The 23,408-nt window shown below is 41.4% G+C and overlaps 1 protein-coding gene across 1 annotated transcript in view; it reads right to left on the bottom strand.

The window, feature by feature from the left end:
• Positions 1–23,408, bottom strand: part of COL25A1 (collagen type XXV alpha 1 chain) — a 550,081-nt gene that overhangs the window by 198,946 nt on the left and 327,727 nt on the right. The window contains 1 exon segment of the mRNA XM_039913724.1: positions 8,072–8,089. Coding sequence (XP_039769658.1) covers positions 8,072–8,089 — 18 coding nt within the window.

Genomic DNA, 23,408 nt, shown 5'->3' with positions numbered 1-23,408 from the left:
TTACTTCCGTTGAGTTTCTTTCACAGTAGAAAATCAGGACAGTTCTTGGAAAACAACCAGTTTACTAAAATGAAATAACTTTGGGAAAAGTTTATTTTGTGTTACAGCACTGTGGTTCTGACTGCCTGTATCCTTTCATTGCTGCAAACCAAAACCAAGCCCTGGAGTAAGCAAACAACATACTGTAAATAAATGATTATAAATCATGGGTATGGGCATTTGATTGTGTGTTTCCAACAAAGCTTACCAGAGGTGAGGAAACCACTGCGGCTTGAATCATTTATTCATTCAGTCGAATTTGTTGAGCGCTTACTAAGCTCTTGGGAGAGAGTCCATAACCAGTCCCCTAATAAACGATCCCGCCTGGGGCCGGTCACAAGGGAGAGAAGCTGTTCAAGTCTTTGCCATCGGGAACCTGTGAACCGTTGCTCCAGCTGAGGGAGAGAGGAAACTCACTCTTGCAGTGGATTCCTCAACTTTTAGAAAGTTGGGCTAGGCTGTGGCTGTTGAGACTGTACAATGTTTAGAAAATTGGGAAGAATGCAGCTGTGACTGTTGAGACAGTACTATTTTCAGAAAGTTGGGAAGGCTATGGCTGTTGAGACTATACAACTTTGAGAAAGACAATAATAGTAACTGTAGTAATTTTTAAGCACTTACTGTGTGCCAGGCACGGTTCTAAGCTTTGGGGTAGATTCAAGATAATCAGATTGGAAACAGCCCCTGTTCCACATACGGCTCAGGATCTTAATCACCCTTTTGCAGATGAGGGAAATGAAGCACAGAGAAGTGAAGTGATCTACCCAGTGTCACAGAGAAGTGGTGGAGCCAGGATTAGAACCCAGGTCCTTCTGACTCCTAGGCCCAGGCTCTATCCACTAGTCCATGCTGCGAAGGCTGGGACTGTTGAGACTGAACAACACTTTAGAAAGTTGGGAAAGCTGAAGCTGTGACCATAAGACTGGGCTGTCAGGAGGCTGAAACTCTGGTCTTCTAGCTACAGCTCCCTCTTGCACTTAAATTTCTCATCATCCTGGCCCCTTACATTGTTGCATCTTTCCACAACTGTCTGTCACCAACCTCCCCACCCCCCAACTTATTCTTTAGATTATGAGCCTCTGCGGGGGCCAAAGACTGGGTTTAATTCTCATCTGTGTATTTTTTCCCCCAGGCCTTAGTACAGTGCTTTGAACACAGGAGTTTAATAAATACTATTATTGCTACAGAAATTTCAGTATTTTCCCAGAGACAGAGTTGTGAAAAAGAGATTGTCACCTAATGTTTTTAAAAAACAAGGTAGAACACCAGTGAAATTGTGCAGAATGAAACGTAAAATCCTAGAGTTCCTAGCTCTCAGCAATTTAGCCTAAATAATTTATGGAGTGCCCTGTTATCAACAGGAAAAAAAAATCACAATTATGAAATATAGTTCTTTTTGTTGCTTCTCCCCCCACCCCCATCCTTTAGTGTGATTAACATTCCAGGATATACCACACAACTAGATAAGAGAAGAACAGATTATAAAATTCAGGAAGGTGGGATGATTTGTGTACATGACAAATATACAAATGATAGCCTTGAAAACAGTGTTGAAATTTGTTCAGTCACCTCCCACCATCCTCTGCTTAGAAGTTCTGTGTTTCCGCTTTCAACAAGACTCCTGATAAGCAGTAACTGTCTACCACTATGTGTTAATGGTTTTATCAGTTGCACAAAGAGAAAGCCCAGGCATGCTGACAGTCCAAGTGTTATCTGAGTTTACCTAACAGTAGAATTCAATATCATCACTGGTACTAATAAAGCCAAGATTTTTTTTTTTCTGGATACACAGCTAACAATCACAACTTCCAGTATTTAAATGTAATCCCAAGAAGTGGCATGCTTAATATTTAGGTTGAAAAGTGGCTTAACTTTCAACGGGGGCTATTTTTTTTTTCCAGAAGGGTGGGGTGCTTTGATTTTGCTCTTGCTTTGATTTTATTATAGTCAATCAGTGGTATTTATTGTGCAAAGCACTTGGGAGAGTATTGTACTACAAAATTAGCAGAACTTCTTCAATTTCTCTAATTTCTAAGATCCCATAATGAGATTACATTCTAGAGAGGCGCTTGTATTTTCCCAAGTGCCTAGCCCAGTGCTCTGCATGCAAAAGGCATTTCATAAGTATTGTTGGATGAATCCACACATTTCTATCCTCAACACGGTGCGGGGAGCCGGGAGAGGAGTATTAGTATTTGAGCAGTTTCAGCCTCACATACAACACTTGCATTCACTGAAACCTAGGGGAGCTGGATTGAGCAAGAGAGAAAGATTTCGGGAAAGTCACTGTCTTAAAAGCAGTTTCTCAGAAAGAAGCGAACCACTTTATTTCTAATAATGAATAAGTGTGAGAATGATAGTAATGAACTCTCTCCTGGTAAGCATCACAAAGAGATAAATTTCAGTAATTCAGAGATGAGCTTTTGTGAACTTGGATCTCACACTATGCCCCCAAATGTTTTGCATTAGCTTCAAAATCCTTTCTTGATGGGTTCCCTCCTTTCCTTTGGTCTTATTTTTCTTCTTAAGTCTTTTTGATTTTATTATTTTTTAACTTCCCCATCCCCAAAATCTTTCGGCTAACCTTTACTACATTTCATCCCTCTTCCTTTCAGTACCCTTAATGTCCTTTCTCACCCCGTCCTTTGTAGCCTTCTCTTCTTCATCTTTTCTTTACAAATCAGAAGAGACATATAATTCCAGCACAGTTTTCTGAATTTCTTAGTATTCCCTCTCTATATCCCTCATATGGAGCGCCAACTCTTATTTTTACTATTTTAGAGAAACAATTTAATAAAATGAAATGCAGTGAGGCTAATAGTTTGTACAGGCAAATGTAAAACAAACTGGATGACAGTGTCAGAATGAATGGCTTGACACAAGTAGATCACCACTCAATTCACAGGATATGAGTTAATGACCACTTGGGTTTTTGGTTGCTAGGGTTATGTTTCTATTCTTATAAGCCTATAATTTTGTTCTGGGAAAGAATCAGAAGTAAATTCCAGAAAACAATAAGCTTTATGCAACTCAGTCTTCTTGTGACTTCTACTTGTTGAGTCTGATCTAGATTTGGAAATGAAATGTAATCAAATTTCAGACTAAAGCCTGTTCTAGGCTGTACAATGATATAGAGGATAAGCGATTTTCCTACCCCAGGGGCCACCAATTTACTTCCTTCTTTAAGCAAGATGAGGGAGAAGCAATGGCCTGTGGAGGAAGGGAGAGAGAATAATAATAATGGTATTTATTAAGTGCTTAGTATGTGCCAAGCACTTTTCTAAGCGCTGGGGTAGATACAAGTTAGTCAGGTTGGACACAGTCCCTCTTCCACATGGGGCTCACATTCTAACCCCCATCTTATGAACAAGGTATGTGAGGCACAGATAAGTGAGTGACTTGTCCAAAGTCACACAGCAGACCATCTCCCGGAGGAGTGAAGTAGAATAGTAATTCAATAGTTCTGCCGACTGGGCTCCAAGATCTCTTAAAAATCTCCAGGTTATATTATTTGGGTATTCTTCCAGGTCTACCCATCAAAACGGAATGATGGCAATATAATGAAAATTAACTTGCACCATCCAGAATACAGTTTCTCTGTTTTAGGACTTGAGTTTGGGTAAAACAACTCCACTACGGAACAAATTGATATTTACATGTGTAAACAGGATGTTAACTCACTGAGGCTCTAAAGCTATAGGAGAGTGCTCAGCCTAGAGGAAAGCCTATCAAGAAGGAGAGGAAAATGGGATAAGGATCACAATGGAGGCCTCATATCTTTATTGATATTGGAGATTGTCCAGAGGGATAAATCAATGTCAATAATCTCCTCGGGATTCATTAGGATGAAAATCCAATGGCAATAGTCTAACAGGAAGATCATTTGGATAACTGATTAAAAATTGAGCACCTATAGACTTACTTGCACCCTCCTTAGCACATATTTATGCCTCAAGGAGTGGGGTCCAATGTCTAGAATAGCTTTGAGGGTGACCTGAATAATGAGGATCAGAATAGCTTCTTGTGGATTTAAAGACTCCCATTGCTCATTCCCAATATTAAGGAATGTGAGAGTTGGGGAATCCTCCTTCAGAAGCTTCAGGTGTATTTATACCTGCTCAATTTATTTATTTTAACTAACCTACTTGTAACTATTTTTATAGCTGCTTCTCCTGCAAAAAGTGTAAGATCTTTTGGGGAAGGTAACAAACTATTTTTTTATTCTGTATTTCCCAAGAACCTAGTACAGTGCCCAACACAAAGTGAGTGCTCAATAAATGCTATTACTACTACTAGATCAATACTAGGCAAACAAAACTCAATATGTTAACAACCTAAATTTTGAGTTTGTCATGTCCCCACCACTTTGAATGAATGGAAAGCTAATAAATATTTTTAAAGATTAAACCTATTGCTAAAGAACAAAAATAAACCTGCTTTTTCCTATGATCAACACTGCCAGGAAATGCACTATCCTGGGGTATTTTAATATTTATATTACTGAGATCACGTTTACTGAGCCAACTGAAAAACAAAGTCAAATTTAAATAAAATATAATCACAAAGAGAAACACCACATCAGCTAGTTCACATTTACAACTGAACGTTTCTTCTATCAGTTTAAAGAGCAGTGAAGATGTCTGCTGCATGTGCTTAGTGGATGCATTTTTATTCAAGAGATTAAGTGTTTTAAGAACGCATTCAATTAATAGTTTCTCTACAGAGACCCCTAATAAGAAAATATACCAAACCCTGAAATTTAGCTATGATAAACTGACTTAAATACTCCCATTGCACAGAAAGATTTCTGAATATTCACTTCATGGGTAGAAGAAACTTGCTTTTTGGAGTCATAAAACCATATATTTTAACAAAATCCCTTAACACTTGGCAACAGAAATTCCTCATGAGTGGCACAGGTGATGGAAAAATCTATCATTAACAAAACAGATACAGTGATGAGAAAGATGAGACAAATGGATAGAATCTATATGATCTCTCCAAAGTTTCCTCCAAGTATTTGTGAGTTGCTGGCTAATGAAAACCTCCAATACCCACATTAAAACAGAACAATTGTAATTGAGCATTTAATAGTATTCCAAGATCTGTGCTAAATGCTGGGGTAATAATAATAATGATGATGATGGTATGTGTTAAGTGCTTACTATGTGCCAAGCACTGTTCTACGTGCTGGTGTAGATACAAGGTAATCAGGTTATCCCACGTGGGGCTCACAGGCTTAATCTATGTTTTATAGATGAGGCAACTGAGGCACAGAGAAGTTAAGTGACTTGCCCAAAGTCACACAGCTGACAAAATACAAGATCAACAGATGGTACACAGTCTCTATAGGGTTCACACTTTAAGAGGGAGGAAGAACAGCATTTGATTCCCATTTTTCATCCGAGGAAACTGAGGGACCGTTTAATAAGTAGCTAGCAAGCAGCAGCACCCAGCAAGCAAGTGGCAGAGTTGGAATTTAAACCCAATCTTGTGCTCTTTCCATGAGGCCATTTTGCCTGCTCAGGGAATGAATTCAGGAAATGAAAATTTCTTCAGCGGGGCAGAAAATCAATACAGATTTCCCTTTGGAGTTTAATGATCATACAGGACTTGTGGTTGGCAAAAGTGTAAATGGTAGATACAAAAGAAGTAATTGTCGAAGGAGTTTAGGGAGTACAACCTCCATCTATAATGAGTGACCTTTAAGGCTCATGACAAAAAATAAATCATCCTAAACTTGCTAATCAGTTGTAATGCAGTTTAAGTTGCAACAAAAATCACAGTCAGACCAATAGAAAATGAAGTCCTCAGTCCAAAGAGTTTTGCATCAGGGAGTTGGAGCACACTACTTCCTGCCATTACCGTGGAAAGGATTTATCTTTACATGCAAACAATGCGGAAAAGGAGTTTAGGTGCCACAGGTGTCTTTTCCGCGAGGTTTACAAACTTGGTTAGGATCCCGGTAGCAATATCTTTGGAAATGAGGGACAGCTATAACAGCTTCACCTAGTTGTTCCAGCAGTTCTCTAGCTAAGGTACAGTCCTGACATGAAGTACAAGGTGATCTGAACGTTGTAATGACAGTGTTTTGTAGAGCCGTGAAAATGGTGAAATGGTGAAGAGCTTTAAGAGACGCTTCTCAAAACCCTGAGGTCAAACTGTGGATGGAATGGGAACCAGATAAAAGCAGCCTGGCTCAGTGGAAAGAGTCCAGGCTTGGGAGTCAGAGGTCGTGGGTTCTAATCCTGGCTCTGCCACCTGTCAGCTGTGTGACCTTGGGCAAGTCACTTAACTTCTCTCTGACTCAGTTACCTCATCTTTAAAATGGGGATGAAGACTGTGAGCCCCAAGTGGAACAATCTGATGACTTTGTATCTACCCCAGCACTTAGAACAGTGCTTAGCACATAGTAAGCATTTAACAAATACTTATTTGTTATTATTATTATTCTCTATCCTCTCTTCTCTTTCCCCAATCTAAACCCTAGCTGCATTCCTTCAAGTCACTTCAGAAGCGCAGGTAACATTTATTTCAATTATCTGAATTCCTTAGAAATCCACTTAGACCAAAGGACACCACCATACATAATGCACTTTTATGAACAAAGATAAATTCCTGAAAGGAAGCACTACATAACTCACATCTGATCCCTTCACAGATCTGGCCTTGGGAAAGAAAGCTCAAGAGTAAATCCTGCTCTAGATGTGGATTGATGTGGAAATCCATTTATTTATTTACTCTCAAATAAAGTGTATCCCAGTTTCCTCCTAATAGTCCACCAGTAATTTGCAGGCAGCAGCAATCAGATAGAGTCTCTTTTAAAGGATCTCAGTGAAAAGATCAATGAACAAGAGCTAAAATGGGGCTAGTTGGGTGATCAATACTGGTTCAAAAAGTTAAATCAGCATCTGTTGGGAATTGTAGCATATCAGGATCTTCCAGCCCAATCTACTTGCATTTAACACAACTATAGTCTTCCCACCTGGAATGTAAGATTCTTGTGGATAGGGATCACTTCCATCAAACTCTATATCATGCTTTATTTTCCCAAGTTATTAGTTTAGTGTTCTGCACATGGTAAGCACTCAGTGGAGTCCCAGAATAAATTATTTTCCCCAAATTAGTTTCTACTCATTTCCCTTGTTAAAGATGGAGTACTGTGAAGTACAGTGGAATACGATACATATTTTTATGCTGTCATGTCCCCTACCCCTAATCTTGAGCCTACTCCTAATCTATTTTAGTGTCTGTCTCCCAATTCCACTGTGAGCTCCTTGTTAGAAGGAATTGTGTCTTCCAACTCTTTTGTATCATAACTTTCCCAAGCGCTTAGTAGAGTGTTCTGCACACAGTAAGCACTCAAATACCACTGCCGGATTGATACAATGGAGTACAATGTCTAAGTTTTTCTTCAACTTGAACTATGCTTAAATTTTGATCATCTCATTTCCTCTTGGTCTTCTGACATTGAAGTATTTTCCTAAAATCATTTACACATATTCTTACCATATCCAACAATTTTTCATTTTCTTTTTTGGGACTGAGGGTTCAAAAGATTTCCTTTTTGATTAAATTCATATTTCTTTAATTACAGAGGCAGTTGGTCTGCATTAAATTGAGGACTGCTATGTAACTGAAGTGGCTCACAAAACTATATTATAAATAACAAAATCTTCATGGATTTACATTAACCTTATTAGCACTGGATTAAAAAGCAGTCAATGCAGACCAGCTGATGTGCCGCATTTTCGAAGTTATTCTATATTACTTTAAAGTTATTGGCATTCTTTCAAGCCACAGTTAAGAGGTGGACTTTATTTGATAGTACATTGTTAAGCTCACCACCTGGTCAAACAGCTGATGGAACTCAAACAAACCCTATGGAGGCCCCATGCTTTACTCTTGGGAAATATTTTTGGTCTACTGACTTATATAATGATTACAGGTTTAGAGCTTTTTGTGATCAGATTTAAAGAATTGTCGGATATTTCAATTAAGTGGATTTTCCGAAGATGGATTCCTCACTTACCTGAGGACCGGGTTGGCCCTGCAAAAGAAAACAAACAAAAAAGTGAATTAAAAAACTGTATATTCAGGGTTCATCACTACTAAACAAAGTGAAAGCAGTTGTGACCATCCAACAAGATGAAAGATAGGAAAACTAGTTAAAATCTTCAATGGGCAAATTCTTTAAATAGCATGGGGTCCCAGGAGAAACAAAGTTACAAATGCCTGTTACAAAACTGACATTTAAATTCCCTAAATTTATAATTCAGTCACATCTAACAAACTGGCGGATTAAGTTAGTTACACTCTAAAATTTAGGGGGATGAAAAGGGGAGAATTAACTCTTACCAAATCTTCAAATAAATATATTTCTTAATGGGATAGGGGACCGAAGCATTTTATGTGCGACTATGAACTTCAACCTCAAATATGATGAGATCATATATCAAGACAGAGAGGAACGTCTAAAAAAGAGTAAATACTTAAGTTTTAAAAGTCACTGAGCTTTTGGCTTTTCAGAGATGTCTCAATAATATTTTAAGTTAATGAAAAAAACCTTGCCTTTTTTCAACACAACCGGGCTAAGGGCAGGGAAAAGGATATGAAATGTCTTCGGCTAAATTATAAGATGTAATAACTCTTCAAGTAGTCAATAGGTTTTATGACCTCTAACCAAGTTAATTCATTTATAATGTCATTTTGGGGGCTTTCAGACTACTAAATTTTTCTAAACAACGTAATAGAAACACTTTTCACCCAAGAACTATTACCTGTGAACAAAAGTATTGATTGCACATCACCTCCTTAGCCATTTCTAATCAGATTTTACCTCAGATGAAATGAGGGAAAAGGTCAGTTTTAAGAAATAAATTAAGGAGTGAAATAAGATGCAGGGTCTTGATGGCAGAAACACCGCCTCAGGGTGTCGTATTGGGACATCGCTTCAGAGCACAGGGGAAACTCAGTGACCAGAGAAGCCATGAAAGCTTGCCCTCTCCTCAGGGTAGAGCTGATGGCAATACTGGTGTCCTTCACTACCCAAATAGAAAAGCAAGGCGTTCAATTCTGTAAAATGCTGTGGAAGTAGTGTGGCCTAGTGGAAAGAGCATGGGCCTGGGAGTCAGAGGACCTGGGTTCTAATCCCAAGCTGTATAAACTTCTCAGGAAATTGGGGAGAAGACACAGAGGTGGTCTCTGATCTGTATATACTGTACCCACGCAGTGCTTAATAATGTTGCTTGGTACATGGTAAGGGCTTAAAAATACAATTTTTATTATCATATTGTTATTCGGAAGCAGAGTGGCTTAAGTGTGGAAAGAGTCATAGGAACTGGGCTCTAATTCCGACCCCGCCATTTGTCTGTGTGACCTTGGACAAGTCACTTAACTTCTCTGTGCCTCAGTTACCTCATCTGTAAAATGGGGATTATGACTGTGAACCCTATGAGTTACCGGGTCCAACCTGATTATCTTCTATCTACCCCAGCGCTTAGCACAGTGGCTGGCACATAGTAAGTGCTTAACAAATACCATTATTTTCAATTTGGAAGAGAAAAGAGAAAAATTTTGTCGGCTGACAAATCTCCTGAAACTCTCCATCTAAATTACTGAGAGGGATGTTGGAAAACAAATTGTTACTGACCTAGCACCCCGCTTCTCCAAGGGATGGACCTCTTAATGGGAAGAGTGGGGACCTTGCTGGACCAAGGGCAATCTTCAAACCGACATGCTTGGATCTGGATGGGGACTGCCAGTTCAGGTCCACGCTCTGGGGACTGTGGTGTTTGTTAAGCACTTACTATGTGCCAGGCTCTGTACTAAGCGCTGGGGTGGATATAAGCAAATCGAGTTGGACACAGTCCCTGTCCCCAGTGGGGCTCACCGTCTCAATCCCCATTTTACAAATGAGGGAACTGAGGCAGAGAGAAGTGAAGCGACTTGCCCAAGGTCACACAGCAGATGAGTGGTGGAGCTAGGATTAGAACCCATGATCTCTGACTCCCAAGGCCCATGCTCTATCCGCTATGCCATGCTGCTTCTCTAACTACTGTTGTATGGATGGAGTCCAAGTCCTCCATTGCATTAACAATTTTTCAGTAGCCTTTTTTATGGCATTTGTTAAGCACTTACTATGTGCCAGGCACTCTATTAGGCGCTGAGGTAGATACAGGCTAATCAGGTTGGACAGAGTCCCTGTCCCATGTGGGGCTCACAGTCTTAATCTCTATTTTACAGATGAGGTGACTGAGGCACAGAGGAAGTGAAGTGACTTATCCAAGATAACACAGCGGACAAATTGCTGAGCCGGGATAAGAACCCAAGTCCTTCTTACTCCAAGTCCTGTCCTCTGTCCACTAGACCTTGCTGTAATTCTGAAACCGACGTTTCAGGTTCTATCCACCTGAATATATGAAACAGAAATCACAAAACTGGAAGGCATCTCAATAGTCCATTTTGGTCCAGGCCCTTTCTGGTGGACAGGTGGATTCCTAAACTAGGCAATTGTTTATTCTATTTCCTGGGTTGGTGTTGCAGTGTGGCTCAGTTCAAATCCCGGCTCTGCCACTTGTCAGCTGTGTGACTGTGGGCGAGTCACTTCACTTCTCTGTGCCTCAGTTCCCTCATCTGTAAAATGGAGATGAAGACTGGGAGCCCCACGTGGGACAACCTGATTCCCCTGTGTCTACCCCAGTGCTTAGAACAGTGCTCTGCACATAGTAAGCGCTTAATAAATACCAACATTATTATTATTATTATTACTTTCTTTAGTAATGTTTGCCTCGACAGCCACAGAGCGGAAGTACATTATTTTCTCAGACAACTGCCTCTACCACACGATTGTCCCAGCCAGACTCTTGAGGGAGAAATGACAGATTATGTTTTGAACCACAGAACTGAAAGCAGTAATAACAGCACATCGTGGAGGAGGAGGAAGATGAGCATGTGACCCAGCAGGGAGGAGAGCTTTCTTTATACGAGAAGAGGAGGAGGAGGGTGAGAATACAACAATCTAGCAGAGTGTGGGGGTTTAAGTCATTTAGTGCCTATTTTACGCAGCCCTTGGGATAATGCATAAGAAGTGAGTTCCCTTCCTACTTTCTTCTCCCCTCTTTCCAATCTCATCGCCTTATTACTAGACTTAATTCTTAGATGACCCACATAATTGCTCCTCCTTTGCTTTGAAGTAAGATAAAAAAGATCCGAAAAAGTGGGAATTAATATACAAATAAATTGGGCATCCATGGTGGAAATTCTGCGTTAAGTATCAAAAGCCATGCATCTAGAAGGATATGCTAGGAAACAAAGAAAAAACAAGAACCAAAAGAATGAAAATAGCCAGTTTCCAGTCTTCTTGTAGAGACCTATAAGGTCACCTGCATTGAAACAGCAATGTTTCTGATGTGCTACTGCGATCTTCGAGGCACTGAACCAAGATTTTGCACAAGATTGTCAGTCTCCAGCCATTGTAGCATAGATTTTATCACAATATTGAATTAGCACCAGGAATTATACGTAATAGGTGGCAAATACTGTCCTCGATGCTCCATGCCATGATTACAGAATACAAGTTTACTTATCTTGTCTCGTGATGCAATCTTGGCCACCCTGGCCAATCTGACATAAACAGACAGGAGACTAAACGTGGAATTTTAACACTGTAAGAAAAGTGGACCAAACAGCTGTTGCTTTCTGACCATCATAAAAAGTCACCTGGCCCAGGGATGGAGTCGAGGCGACTCAAGTTGTCGTGCGGTGAGTGGCGATGGCAGCTGTAAGTGGGAGAGTGGTTTGAAGGAGAGAAGACTCTAGGGCACAGAGAGGAAGCTGTGCTAAGTAAAAGATGCCGCTACTGAGACAGCAAAAGAATGTGTAAGATACAGTCTGGGAAACAAAACCACAGACGGTATAAGGACTCTCAGTATTACTCAAACAATAGAAGACCAGGGAAGGAACGTTTGTAATAATAATAATAGTGATAGTATTTGTTAAGCACTAACTATATACCAAGCACTGTTCTAAGTGCTGGGGTAGGTGTAAGGTTATTTGGGTGTCCCACGAAGGGCTCACAGTCTTAGTCCCCATTTTACAGATGAGGTAACTGAGGCACAGACAAGTTAAATGACTTGCCCAATGTCACACATCTGACAAGTGGCAGAGACGGAATTTGGACTCACGACCTCTGACTCCCAAGCCCACGCTCTTTCCACTAAGCCACACTGCTTCTCTCTGCTTCTTATGCTAGGGGTTCAGAGACTTGGCCCTAAAGAACAAATCTGAAGATCGGAGATTGATCTTTGGGTGAGGTTTCATTTGGAGAAAACTTCTAAAAATGATGATGGATTCAGTTTAGGTGGGTGAACATTTTGACTGTTGGAGGAAAAAATCCTGGATCTGATGGTAGATTGTTCAGCTGACTCTGGCAGAAGGGCTATTTCCCATTAGTTCTCCGACTTCCTTAAGTTTCTTTTGAGTATTTTTTTCCTAAAAAAACACCCATTCTTTTCTTGAAACCTTCGCGTTCCCTTTCTAGTTTAGAGCTAACAAGACATGATTGACTTTAAGTAATAGTGACAGTAAACCAAGTGGAGAGTAACTGTTTTTCCTATGCCAAGTTGGATCCAAAAAGCTGGCTCTAAATTGAAATGATTGTACAATTAAACTGAAGTGACTTATAGTTCCTGGGAATGTCTGGGTCATGCTAGTTTTGAATGTCACCTAACCAGCTTTCTTTCCACACCAGCAGGATGTTAGAATAACCAAAGCCAAAACCAAATGAAAGAGTTAAAATCAAAGGCACTCCAAAGTCAGGAAGAAGATTGTAGAGGTGGCGTAATGGAAAGAGCACGGGCCTGAGCATCAGAGGACCTGTATTCTAATCCTAGTTCTGCCATTTCCCTGCTTTGGGCAAGTAACAATAATAATAATAATTATGGCAGTTGTTAAGAGCTTACTATATGCCAGGCACTGTACTATCCTCTGGGGTGGGTATGAGCAAATTTTGCAAGTAACTTATCTTCTCTGTGCCTCAGTTTCAAAAGTCTCAGTATCCAGGGTACTTTCTCTTAATGCACAAAGTGATACCTTCCACTGAACTCAGGTGATTCCCTTCCCAAACCCTCCTCCCATTTTGTACCACTGATCGATAGGCCTGGATCACCTACTCAGTCCGCTTCCTCCGCTCTTGCGGATGAACCTGCGGATTTCTGCTGGGAGAAATCCAAATATCACGTTGACCTCATCCATCTCAACTTCATTCTCACCTACTCTATTTCTGCCCTCCCCTCCACCTGGGAACATTATTTCTCCAACTTTATTGACTCCCATTACCCATTGTCCATGCCAGCTGTTTCAGATATTTAGGTTCCTCTTCAAACTCTTTCTTCCCCCAAACCCCACCAGTATCGACTGGCCATGAACTTTATTGACAAAATTGAAATCATTAGGTGTGATCGCCCCCAAATCTCCCTGCTCATATAATCCTTCCCTCCTCCTTCCCCCCTTTGAGTCTTCCATCTTTCCCAACTCCAACCACTTCTCAAAATCTACACCCTTCACCTGGTCCGTTAACACAATTCCTTCACTACTTAAAGTAATACTTGCCCCCTTTCTTCCTGACTGCCATCTTCCACAGATGGCTTTTCTCCACTGCTTTTAAACGTGCTCATTTATCTCCTTTCCCAAAAACACAGCATTGGCTTAGTGGCAAGAGCATGGGCATGGGAGTCAGTGACAAGCCACTTAACTTCTCTGTGCCTTTGTTACCTCATCTGTAAAATGGAGATGAAGACTGTGAGCCCCACATGGAACAACTCGATTACCTTGTACCTCCCCTAGCGCTTAGAACAGTGCTTGGCACGTAGTAAGTGCTTAACCAATGCTATTATTATTACTACTATGACTACTACTACAAATAATAATTGTGGTATTTTGGGAGGTATTTATTAAGTGCTTACTATGTTCCAGGCACTGTACTAAGCACATTTGGACAGTCTGCAGAGTCTGCACTCAAAAAATGCAGTAATTGCTTAGAATAGCGATCTGCACACAGAAAGTGCTCAATAAATATGATTGATTGATTGATCACTTGATTGACTGGGGAAGGAGCATGGCCTAATGGCTCAGTGGAAAGAGCCTGAGCATGTGTTCGAATCCCAGCTCTGTCACTTGTCAGCTGTGTGACTGTGGGCAAGTCATTTAACTTCTCTGTGCCTCAGTTACCTCATCTGTAAAATGGGGATTAACTGTGAGCCTCATGTGGAACAACCTGATTACCCTGTATCTACCCCAGTGCTTAGAACAGTGCTCTGCACATAGTAAGCCATTAACAAATACCAACATTATTATTGTTACAACACAGGCCTGGGTGTCAGAAGGACCTGGGTTCCAGTCCTGTATCTGTCACTTGCCTGTGGACAAGTGGCGGAGCCAGGATTAGAACCCATGATCTCTGACTCCCAAGCCCCTGCTCTTTCCACTGCACCACATTGCTACCATAGGCTTTGGAAGAGGATTAACTATAGATCAGCAAACAGAGGGAATGATTTTCTTAAGATACCACAGGCACAGCGAGATGGAAAAACCAGCAGAAGAACCAGACCAAGCAAATAGAATCTGAGTAGTGAGGTAGAAATAACCATCAGTAGCTGGTGTTTGATAAGAAAGTGGTCGATACCAACGCAAAAAATGTGCAAACCCAGCAAACCACAATGGAACAATACGACATGACATGGAATAATACATCTGGCATATGTACTGTGGCTTTAAACAATTAAAGAACTATATTAGGCCTGTCATTTCCTGCAAGGTTCCTATCACGATTATGGCCTCAATAAAGTGCAAACACTCCACTCTTAAACCTCAGAGTAATTTAGATTTCTGACTGAGACAATTAGATTTCACTACATGATAGTTGAAAGTGATGGGGAGTTTGTATTACTGCCACAAAGAAGAGACAAATACCGCTCTTCTATTAAAAATCTGTTGAGCTGTCTTGGTCTTATTGTTTTAGAATGACCATTTCTGCAGTACATTCTACTCTCCTGGGACTTACAACTTATGGATCCAAAGCATGGTCATTTCTTAACCCACCAGGCTTGGCTGTTTGAAATTCTGATTGCAAAGATAATGAAATGAAATGTTTTCCATCCTTCAAAGATCTGAAAGGCTGGGGATTGTTGCAGTTCATAAAACACTCCAAGGAATCACTATCAGCTATAGATGATGATAATCTATATTTAAGTGTTTACTGTATGCCAAGCACTGTCCTAAGCGCTGGGTTAGATTTAAAATAACTAGGTCCCACATGGGGCTCACAGTTTATGTAGGAGGGAAAACAGGTATTGAATCCCCATTTTGCAGATGAGGGAACTGAGGCATAGAGAAGTTAAGTGACTTGCCCAGTGTCCCACCAGAGGTAAGAGGCATAGTGGAGAACCTCTATGTCGGCTTATTCATTGTGATTTCTTTACAAAATCAGACAACCTACAGACACTGAATATTTATAGTCCATTTAAATATTACAGTTCATTTAAATACAGTCCATTTAAGACCAAAGCACAGTTTTTGGAATGGTTTAGGGACACTAGTCCCTTAAAAGGCTGAAAGCTAGAATAAGCTCCCTGTGGGTAAGAAAAGTGTCTACCAACTCGATGGCACTGTACCCTAATAATAATAATAACGATAATAATAATGTTGATATTTGTTAAGCGCTTACTATATGCCAAGCACCGTTCTAAGCACTTGGGTAGAAACAAGGTAATCAGGTTGTCCCACATAGGGCTCACAGTCGTCATCCACATTTTACAGATGAGGTACCTGAGGCACAGAGAAGTTAAGTGACTTGCCCAAGGTCAAACAGCTGCCAAGTGGCAAAGCCAGGATTAGGACCCATGACCTCTGACTCCTAAGCCCACGCTCTTTCCACTGAGCCATGCTACTTCTACCAACTGCTTAGCATAGTTTTCAGCATGCTGTAAGTGCTCAATAAATGCCATTGATTGATTAAGAGGAGTGTTCTGGCTAGGTGGAAGCAGCGTGGCTCAGTGGAAAGAGCCCGGGCTTGGGAGTTAGAGGTCATGGGTTCGAATCCCAACTCTGCCACTTGGCAGCTGTGTGATTATGGGCAAGTCACTTAACTTCTCTGTGCCTCAGTTACCTCATCTGTAAAATGAGGATTAACTGTGAGCCTCATGTGGGACAACCTGATTAGACTGTAAGCCCTTCAAACGGCAGGGACTGTCTCTATCTGTTGCCGACTTGTTCATTCCAAGCGCTTAGTACAGTGCTCTGCACATAGTAAGCGCTCAATAAATACTATTGAATGAATGATTACCCTGTATCTACCCCAGCATTTAGAACAGTGCTCTGCACATAGTTATCGCTTAACAAATACCAACATTATTATTATTATCAGACTCTGAGACACTGGTGGTCTGTCAGATAGAACTTGAAATGTGGGCAGTTGGACATGGCCTTGGATAGCAGGGAATATGTCAGTTTACCGTTACATTCTACTCTTCTGAGCGTTTAGTACATTGTTTTGCCCAAGGTAAGCACTCAAATACGATTGAATGAATGAATAGCATGTTTTAAGGTGGCACTTTTGGACTTCACTACTTTCTCCCACCCTGGGCATCTCCAGTGTTAGTATCAACCAAGCTTATCCAAGTCCCTCTAGAGTATAAGCCCACTGTGGGAAGGGATTGTCTCTCTTTATTGCAGAATTGTACTTCCCAAATGCTTAGTACAGTTCTCTGCACACAGTAGCACTCAACAAATACGATGGAATGAATTAAATGAGTGAATAAATGGTGGGGGAACATTTAGTGTGGCCTAAAGGATGGAGCACCAGCCTGGGAGTCAGAAGGACCTGGATTCTAATCCTGGCTCTACCTCTTGTCGGCTGTGTGACCTTGAGTAAGTCACTTAACTTCTCTGTGCCTCAGTTCCCTTAATGTGATTAAGACTGTGAGACCCATGTAGGACTGTGTCCAACCTAATTAGCTTGTATCTACCCCAGCATTTAGTACAGTGCCTAGCACAGAGTGGCACTTAAATACCACAAATATTAACGAAAAGATGTATTCCCTGACCTCAAGGAACCCACAGTCCCCTGGGGAAGCTAGTGGACTTGAAATGATAACTATTAAACATTTGATAGAGCGGGAAAATAGTTACAAATATAAAATGGGAAAAAATCAATACTACCAAACAGATAAATACAGAAATATTGAAGCGGCTGTTAGGATGATCTGCCTGGGAGTATGGGGGTTAAATAGGGCATGCCTGAAGGCTCAATACCACCCTTGTGACATTTTGGGGTATTTGTTAATTTGTTATACAGTTACTGTGCACCAAGCACTGCACTAAATGCTGGGATAGCTCCAGAATAATCCGATCAGTTTCTGTCTCACATGGGGTTTATGGTTTACACGTGAAGGAGAACAGGTGTCTTATCCCCATTTTACAGATGAGGAAACTGAAGTACAGAGAAGCTAAGTGACTCAACCAAGGTCACACAATAAAGACATCTGTAATTCATTTGAATATGTGTCTCTCCCTCTAGACTTTCAGCTCCTTGTAAGCAGGGATTGTATCTACCAATTCTACTGTTTTGTCCTTCCAAGGACTTAGTACAATACCCTGCACACCGAAAGCTCTCAATAAATGCCCCCTGACTGGTTCAAACGCAGGCCTCCTCAGTCCCAGACCTTTGCTCTTTCCCACAGGTGGCCAAATTTTCTAGTCACTCCAACTGCATTGCACAAGATAAATCTCCATGCAGGAGAAATCCAATCCATTGCCCAGCATTTACTGCGTGGCAAACACTGTACTAAGCACTTGGGGGAGTATAATAGAAGAATCAGCAGACACGTTCCCTGTCCACAGCGAGTTTACAGTCTAGAGGGGGAGACAGAGATTAATACAAATATGGGGCTAGGAGGAGGGATGAATAAAAGGAGCAAATCAGGGTGACACAGAAGGGAGTGGAAGAAGAGGAAAGGAGGGCTTAGTCAGGGAAGGCCTCTTGGAGAAGATCCCTCTGTGAGGGCTAGAGGAACAGTGTTTTTCCCTGGGATGGAAGCCCATTAATGCTTACTCAAGTGCTGATTAGCCCATGTACCACATCAGCATTCCACTGGATATTCCAACCAGTCCACTATTATAGTACTCGGGGACAGGAAAGCTTGAGCTCAGAGAGGACAGGGATCGTGTCTTCCAATTCTCTTGTCCTGGCCCAAGAGCTTAGTACAGTGCTTTGCATAAACTAAGTGCTCAAGAAATAATAATAATACTAATGTTGGTATTTAAGCACTTACTATGTGCAGAGCACTGTTCTAAGCGCTGGGGTAGATACAGGGTAAACAGGTTGTCCCATGTGAGGCTCACAATTAATCTCCATTTTACAGATGCGGTAACTCAGGCACCGAGAAGTTAAGTGACTTGCCCACAGTCACCCAGCTGACAAGTGGCAGAGTTGGGATTTGAACCCATGATCGAACCCAATACCACTGATTGATTATGGGGGCATCTGGGACTTCTCCCTAGGCTATTCCTGACATGACTGAGGAGAATCGTGGCATCTGCACAATCAGCAGGTAAGATTGCCCCGGGGATCAGAACTCTCCCCAGAGCTTAGTACAGTGCTTTGCTCACAGTAAGCGCTCAATAAATATGACTCAATGATTGAATAAACAGATTCTTCTTTGCCTCTCAGTATTTGAAAAGCTTGAAGCCCCTCTCCCCCCATACCTGAGCAGCAAGAACAGGGAGAACTGCACCTTGGTGAAACCACCCCACTGCCCCTAAACCCACAATTATCTGACTGTCTTCTGGTGGGGGCTTGCTAATTCCCAAAATGGTTTTATTCAAACCCTAAAACTGCTTCTTGCTTCATAGTTATGCTAGTACTTCTGAGGTGCCAAAGATCATAACCTAAAAGGAATGCTGCATACTTAGTAGAGAATAAACATTATTTATAATTTATATCACCTGTGGCGTCACCTTACCCCAGGACAGACATTAATAATTCTTGCCATCTTACTTTAGCTCTAGACATGTAACATTACTTTATGTCAGGGTCTATCAGTGGCAGATTTTCCTTGTCTAAACGATCAATTTTCCTAGAATTTATGCTCAGGGGCTGGGGTGAAAGAAGGAGAGTTTTATTCTAGTTTGAAAATGACTACACCCTCAAGCTTAATGAGATTTACTACACTTTGTAAAGGGCGGTTTACCAATTTGCAAGGAAACAATGGCAAATTCATTGGAGAATTGAAAACTCTTTTCCAGGTCATTTGCTTAATAAATGTGTGTAAGTGCAATGATAACTCACAAGATGCATTTTCCATTTTAATAATATTGCTGAAAAAGGAAAGTTGCTTTCTTGAGCATTGGAGGGGTAAGATTTATATTTTTTTTAATTTTAATTGCCAAAAGAAAAGTCCACTGAGATATTGAACCAGGTTTGGGAAATAAGGCAAGAAGCCAGAGAGAACTAGTGAAAAATTAGAGAAATAAAGTGTGTGTGCCCAGCTCTATAGATCTTACAACCCAAAATCCAGTGGTACTAAAGGAATTAGTAATTCATCACTAGTTCATCACTCTAGAGATAGCAGAGACCTCTTCCAATAATATGGCATTCTTCCCTTTAAGAAAACCCAGAAATTTATTTTCCACACATCTAGTGTGGAAAATAATGCTATTTTTTTTTACATTGAGGGTTTTTTTTTCCCATTTTCTGCTCTTAGTTGTTATGATCAATCGTTGTTATCTACTGAGCACCTGCTGAGGGCAGAGTACTATGCTACTAAGCAACGTGGCTTAGTGGAAAGAACAAGGGCTTGGGAGTCAGAGGTCGTGGGTTCAAATGCGGCTCCGCCACTTATGAGCTGTGTGACTTTGGGCAAGTCACTTCACTTTTCTGTGCCTCAGTTATCTCATCTGTAAAATGGGGAGTAAGACTGTGAGCCCCACGTGGGACAACCTGATAACCTTGTATCTACCTCAGCACTTAGAATAGTGGTTGGTACATAGTAAGCACTTAACAAATACCATCATTATCATTATCATACTAAGCGTTTGAGGGCATACAGTACAGTAAGAACTGATAGACATGACTCTTGCCCACGAGGAGCTTTTCAAACCCAAATAAGTCTAATAGAAAATATGACATATATGATTAGGCCAGCTGATATTTCCACTAGGTAAAGTTTCTGATATAGAATGAGTCTGAAATCTGAAAAGGGAAAAAAAAAGATCATTACACATGACTTCATCCTTCTGGCTAGCTGGAGAGTAGGGAGAGAGAGAATCAATCAATGGGGTTTATTAAGCGCTTACTGGGAGCAGAGCACTTTATTAAGTGCTTGGGAGAGTACAAAACAACAGAGTTGGTAGACACACTCCCTGCCTGTCAGAAATTAACAGTCTAGAGGGTGAGACAGACATTAAAATCTGAGAGTGGGGTGACTATCAAGTGCTTAAAGGGTGCAGAGCTAAGTATGGAGATTCCAGAGGAAGTAGGGGTTATGAGATCTTTGTCAGAAAAGGTCAATTGGAAGAGATGTGATTTGAATAAGGCTTTGAAGTTAGGGAGAGAGATCTTGTCAGATGTGAAGGAGGAGGGCCTTCCAGGCCAGAGGAAGGACGTGGCTGAAGGGTTGGCAGCGAGATAGAGGAGACCAAGGTACAGTGAGTACATTGGCATTAGAGGAGTAAAGTGTGTGGGCCGGGTTGTAGTAGGAAATCAGGGAGAAAGAGAAGAGCTAGAAAAGTGATAGTGTGTTTTAAAGGCAATGGTAAGGAGTTTCTGTTTGCTGCAGAGGTGGATGTGCCAAAACTGAAGGTTCTTGAGGAGTGTGGAAACATGGACTGAATGGATTTTGAAAATAATGATCTGGGCAGAAGAGCAAAGTAAGGACTGGATTGGGGAAATACAAGAGTCAGGGAGAGCAGGAAGAAGGCTGAGAAGGCCGATGTAATGATAATTATAATTTAAAAAATGGTATTTGTTAAGTGCTTACTGTGAGTCAAGCACTGTTCTAAGCAACGGGATAGGTACAAGATAATCAGGTTGGACACAGTCCCTGCCTCACAAGGGGCTCACTGTCTTAATCCCCTTTTTACAGATGAGGTAACGAGGTACAGAGAAGTCAAGTGACATGCCCAAGAACACACAGCAGACAAGTGGCAAAACTGAGCTTAGAACCCAGGTCCTTCCGACTTCAGGCCTGCATTCCAGTAATCTATGTGAGACGTAAGTTCTTGGATCAACACAGTAGAAGTTTGGATGGAGAGGAAAGGGTGGAAAAGAAGAAAGAAGAGATAAGGGGGCTCTATGTTCTGCAAGTGGGGGTGATGAGTATGTCCAAGGGTGTATTCAACTAACTATAGGTCCCGGCAACATTTCCCAAGAAAATTGGGAGGCTAGTATACAAGAAAGGGGCACCTGGAAATCCCTCAATTTCAGGGAGTAAAATCCAGTGTGCTTCAAAAAGTCAGTCAATCCTATTTATTGAGCACTTACTGTGTGCAGAGCTCTGTACTAAGGGCTTGACATTTATTCATTCAATCGTAATTTCTGAACGCTTGGAGTAGTGTACTAAGCACTCGGGAGAGTACAAAATAACAATAGACACATTTCCTGCCCACAGCAAGCTTACAGTCTAGAGGGGAGAGGTTACTGTGCGCAGAGCACTTTATGAAGGTTCTGAACGCTGAAGAGTCCAAAGTCCCATTCGTGTATTCACAATGTCCTATCCCTCCTGTCTCCATCATTGTCTTTTAAACTGTTATGGGTCTGTTGTCACGCTCTTCTCCCCCTCCCTTATTCTACTGTGAGCACCCTCTGAGGACCATGGGCTACACCATTTTAATCTGTGCATTTCTTCCCAGCACTTAACGCAATGTTCTGCACAGAGTGCCCGTGGTACAACTAATTGAAACGGGATTGAAATCCCCAGTCACGTCAGTCAAAATATTTCAAGAGGTTAGGGAGGTCTGACACCTTACACTGCATGGCTCACAGTGAATAACAATCTCATTACTGCTTCATTTGACAGGGTTTTAAAATGGTGTTTTAACTTCTGCAGACGTATACCGATGCCAACTCTAAGTCATCGCAATCTGATTAAATTTATGTGACTAAATGGTTCCAAGTTTTTCAATCCTGAGCTGTGAGACTGTGACTTGCAGCTGTCCTGAGGCCCTTATTTAAATAAATAGATCCTAAACGGTTTCTAACTGAAGTTTCCGAGCGGCGATAAAATGGCTCTTGGAAATTCTGCTAAGTTCATAGGTAATAACTATCAAACATGACCCAAATGACAGTTGATACGTGACCTATGTGTGCGTGTGGATTACTGACCTTCTTTTTATTATGTGCATATGAATCAGTTTATTAATCAATGTTATTTATTAATAATAATAATGATGGCATTTGTTAAGCACTTACTACGTGCCAAGCACTGTTCGAAGCACTGGGGGGGGATACAAGGTGATCAGGTTGTCCCATGTGTGGCTCACAGTTTTAATCCCCATTTTACAGATGAGAGAACTGAGGCACAGAGAAGTGAAGTGACTTGCCCAAAGTCGCACAGCTGACAAGCGGCGGAGCCGGGATTAGAACCCATGACCTCCGACTCCCAAGCCAGGGCTCTTTCTACTGAGCCAAGCTGCTTCTCTAGTACTCACTAGGGGTACAGTACTGTACTCAAGATTAACCTTGGTCACAGCGCCAAGTTTTCCAAATGCAGTGACAGTCACGTTTCTTGAATGTGTCTCTTTACCTCCCATTCTTCCTGACGTCGCTGCTCGAGGGGATTACCCACTGGCTGCTTTGTGTCCTGTAGCTGACTCCCAACTGTACAACTTGAAATTGTTCAAAGCAGTGCTTTATTTTAGTTCAATCCTCCCTGTGAGTGATTGTCTCATTTCAATTCACCACCTACTTGGGTATCGTGTTTTTCTCTGGTCTTGTTATGTAGAGACCTTCCCCGATGAAGCCCTCCTTCCCAACTCCCTCTCCTTTCTGAATCGTTTATGCACTTGGATCCACATCCTTGGGGCACTTAGTATTCATCCCACCCTTAGCCCCAAAGCACTTAGGTATATATCTGTAATCTATTTCTATTCATTTCTGCCTTCCCCTCTAACTCTAGGGTTGTTGGCGCTTACTATGTGCAGAGCACTGTTCTAAGCACTGGGGTAGACACAGGGGAATCAGGGTGTCCCACGTGGGGGTCACAGTCTTAATCCCCATTTTACAGATGAGGGAACTAAGGCACAGAGAAGTTAAGTGACTTGCCCACAGTCACACAGCTGACAAGCGGCAGAGCCGGCATTCGAACCCATGACCT

Source organism: Ornithorhynchus anatinus, chromosome 12 (genome assembly GCF_004115215.2).
Source record: "Ornithorhynchus anatinus isolate Pmale09 chromosome 12, mOrnAna1.pri.v4, whole genome shotgun sequence".
NCBI lineage: Eukaryota > Metazoa > Chordata > Mammalia > Monotremata > Ornithorhynchidae > Ornithorhynchus > Ornithorhynchus anatinus.
The sequence above is the reverse complement of the archived record's forward strand: the minus strand, read 5'-3'. Positions and strand labels throughout refer to the sequence as shown.